The 3,198-nt window shown below is 62.8% G+C and overlaps 1 protein-coding gene across 1 annotated transcript in view; it reads right to left on the minus strand.

The window, feature by feature from the left end:
- Window positions 1-3,198, minus strand: part of ECEL1 (endothelin converting enzyme like 1) — a 7,498-nt gene that overhangs the window by 3,570 nt on the left and 730 nt on the right. Inside the window, exons 2-8 of the mRNA XM_027769361.1 lie at window positions 3,109-3,192; window positions 2,294-2,362; window positions 2,079-2,189; window positions 1,900-1,992; window positions 1,645-1,769; window positions 857-1,079; window positions 300-398 (exon numbers count right to left, since the gene is read on the minus strand). Of these exons, the coding sequence (XP_027625162.1) occupies window positions 300-398; window positions 857-1,079; window positions 1,645-1,769; window positions 1,900-1,992; window positions 2,079-2,189; window positions 2,294-2,362; window positions 3,109-3,192 (804 nt within the window). The remainder of the gene's footprint in view (window positions 1-299; window positions 399-856; window positions 1,080-1,644; window positions 1,770-1,899; window positions 1,993-2,078; window positions 2,190-2,293; window positions 2,363-3,108; window positions 3,193-3,198) is intronic.

Here is a 3,198-nt window from a genome sequence, read left to right on the forward strand (position 1 = left end):
GCACGTGGCATGGGATGTGGGGTGGAGGAGGGCCGCGTGTCCGTGGACATTTGCTAGAGGAGGGCCACGTGTCTGTGGACACGAGCTGGAGGAGGGCCGCGTGTCCGTGGACATGTGCTGGAGGAGGGTTGCGTGTCCGTGGACACGAGCTGGAGGAGGGTTGCCTGTCTGTGCACATGAGCTGGAGGAGGGCCGCATGTCCGTGGACACGAGCTGGAGGAGGGTTGCGTGTCCGTGGACACGAGCTGGAGGAGGGCCGCATGTCTGTGGACACGAGCTGGAGGAGGGTTGCAGCTTACCTTGGCCCGAGCGGCCGCCTTGGTCTCTGCGTCCATCCAGTCCAGCTCCTCCAGGCGCTGGCCCAGGATGTACTTGATGTCTTCCACCAGCTGCTGCACCTGCCGGGCCAGGGGCCAGGGCAGCTGAGCAGCTTAGCTCTGGCCTTGGTACAGGCTCGAGGGGTGCCCCTACCATTCAGCACCTCTTTCTACACCCAGGGCCTGGTGCTGGGCATGCAGGGGAGACGGAAGATGGGAGCCAGGACTGCACCCTTGGCAATAAGCTCACAGTCTAGATAGCCTGCCCCAGCCACCACAGGAACGTTCCTCAGGCCACACCTTCTGAGCATGACTGAGAAGGTTGGCAGGGGCTTGGTGGGGAGGGCCACAGTGGCTGACAGTCCAGGTAGGCTCCCTGGGGGAGGAGGCCTGGTATGAAGCAGCCTGGAGCCTTAGAGAAGGCAGAGCCCCAAGCTGAGCTTGGTGACGCTGGCCAGCTCCTCAGGCCTATGCCACGCGAGAGTTCCATGCGCAGTTCAGCAGCTACACCCCACCCGAAAACCAGAGCAGTGGCTGACCTTGGCTTTGCTGGCGGCCGAGAAGTGCTCATGTACAAACAGGGCACCGAGCGCCATGCCAAAGTGGCGGTTGGCCTGGCCCAGGCAGACGCGGGCCAGCTCTTGCGGCTGGTCACTGCCCTCCATCTCCCGAGCCAGCTCGTGCAGCGCCTCGCGAAATGGCGGGGACAGGTGCTCGCTCAGGACCACCACCACACGCCACACCAGGTAGTTGTGCAGGACCCTGCAGGCCAGGTGGGGCAGGGCGTCAGGGAGGCCGGGCCCCTGACGATACCCCCCTCCCTCCCTGCCCCCTTGCCTGGGACCGGACCTAGCCCCACACAGCCCCAACAAAGGAGCGAGCGGTACACAGAGCCAAAGGGTCCTGACCCAGACCACATGGCAGGACATGCTCTTCTACAGACCAGAGCACACGATGCTGAGGGCAGCACCAGCATGGCTGCCTACTTGCCCCTGGTGAGAGGGGCACTGTCCTTGAAAGGCCTGTGTTCCTCCCCAGGTGCGGAGGCCAGGGATGCTCCCCAAGGTGGCCACACACTCTGTTTCCTGAGTCCAGACTCACTCAGCTTCAGCATCCCCAAGTGAGGACCACCCAGGCTCTGGAGACCACCCTGGGTCTCACAGTGCAAGTAGGGGAGCCAGGATCTGAACCCAGGGACCTGGGCTTCTGCTCCAGGGCTCCCCCCACCTCCCTCGGTGTGGCTCCTGGGCAAAACACACAGAGCAGACAGGCCTGGGTGCAAGGGAGGGCCTAGAGGCCGACAGGCAGGGTGGGCCGCCAGCAATACCTGCGAGGTGTGGAGCCGATGAGCTGGGACACCTGCTGCATGTAGCCTGTGGCCAGCAGCACCAGCTCCTCATCCTCTGAGAAGTCCTCCTGGAAGATCTGGTCCAGCAGCCACTTCCACTGCAGCTGTGGGGCGGACAGCACAGACAGTAAGGCCAGGAGTGGCAAGTATAGGGTCAGGGAGAGGCAACCAGAGGACTCGGCCCACAGCCATGGAAGGCCTTCCCTGTCCCTGGGGTGGGCTGGCGACACTCACATGGGGGGTGATCTTCTGCAGCTGCCCCAGTGTCACCTTGTTGTATGTGGAGCTGACATCACGCCGGAGGTCATCGTACTCTGACATGGTGATCTAGGGGTGGGGATCAATTGACATACCCCCCTCGGTAGCCACAGACCCTTCCTCCCCCGGCCACGAAGCTCCCGCCACCTGCTCACATTGGCGAGCCGCTGCTCCAGCTGCAGGATCTCCTGGGCTTTCTGCTCCACAGCCTCTGCTCCCAGGAGGCTAAGCAGACGCTCCATGAACCCCCTGTATGCCGCCAGGACCTGCGCCAGGACAGGAGCTCCCCGAGGGTCAGGGACAGGCCCAGCCTGGGGTCAGCTGTCCTGGGCCCCAGTCTTCCCCACAGCCTCACCCCGTTCCCTGATACCTTCTCGCTCTCCTCGTCCTGAGCAAGGTACAGGGTCCTCTCCGGCAAGGTGAGCCCATCCTGATCAATCTGGGCAGGAAGCCAGGACCAGAGGTCACAGGTCAACATGATAGGTCCTCCCAACAGGCCGTATTCCCACCCGAATGCCCAAATGGAGGTCATGCCAGACATCCATTGTCACAGCCTAGAAGTACAGACACCCTCCAGGAGAAACTGGTCAAAGCCCCCATCCTCCACCAGCTCCCTCATGCAGAGGTAAAGCACTTCTCATGAAAAGCCAGATTCCACTTGACGACTGTGGTTCGAATCCTCAATCCAGGTTAGTCTGAAACAAGAGGGCACCCATGCCAGTGCTCAAGATCCAAAGGGCTGGAGGACTGGAGGAAAGGGGTCCCGCTTGACCAGGCCCTGTGGAGGGTGCCTCTCTTCCTCTCAATTTACAAAAATGTTTGTAAAGGCTCTGCCCCGGGGCTCCAAGAGGGAACCAGCATCCAGTCCTTCTCCCTGCAAGACTTCACTTTTCCCATCCGTGAGGGGCACATGAGGACCCCGCACCGAGTCCTGGGTCAGCCCAGCCCGCCCGGTATATCCCTCCCTGTGCACCGCCTGTCCGAGGGCTGGCAATTGCGGCTCCCGCAGCTCAGCTAAACACCGCAATTACTCGAGGGAAATTACTTGCGCCCTCCTCCCGCGCTCTGCCGGTGCGCGCTCCTCTCCTCCCCTCTCCCCTCCCCTATTGCACCCGCCTGCAGGGCGTGCGGGGCCGCGGTGCCCCTGCTCTCCGCTGCTGGCTGGGTGCTGGGGAAACCACTCACGCGGATGACGTAGCGCGAGGAGTTCCTGTCGTCCAGGCTGACGGTGAGCGAGAAGAGCGCGGCGGCGCTGTACACGCCCTGCGCCTTGTA

This window comes from Tupaia chinensis, unplaced genomic scaffold, assembly GCF_000334495.1.
Source record: "Tupaia chinensis unplaced genomic scaffold, TupChi_1.0 Scaffold149383_1, whole genome shotgun sequence".
Taxonomy (NCBI): Eukaryota; Metazoa; Chordata; class Mammalia; order Scandentia; family Tupaiidae; genus Tupaia; species Tupaia belangeri.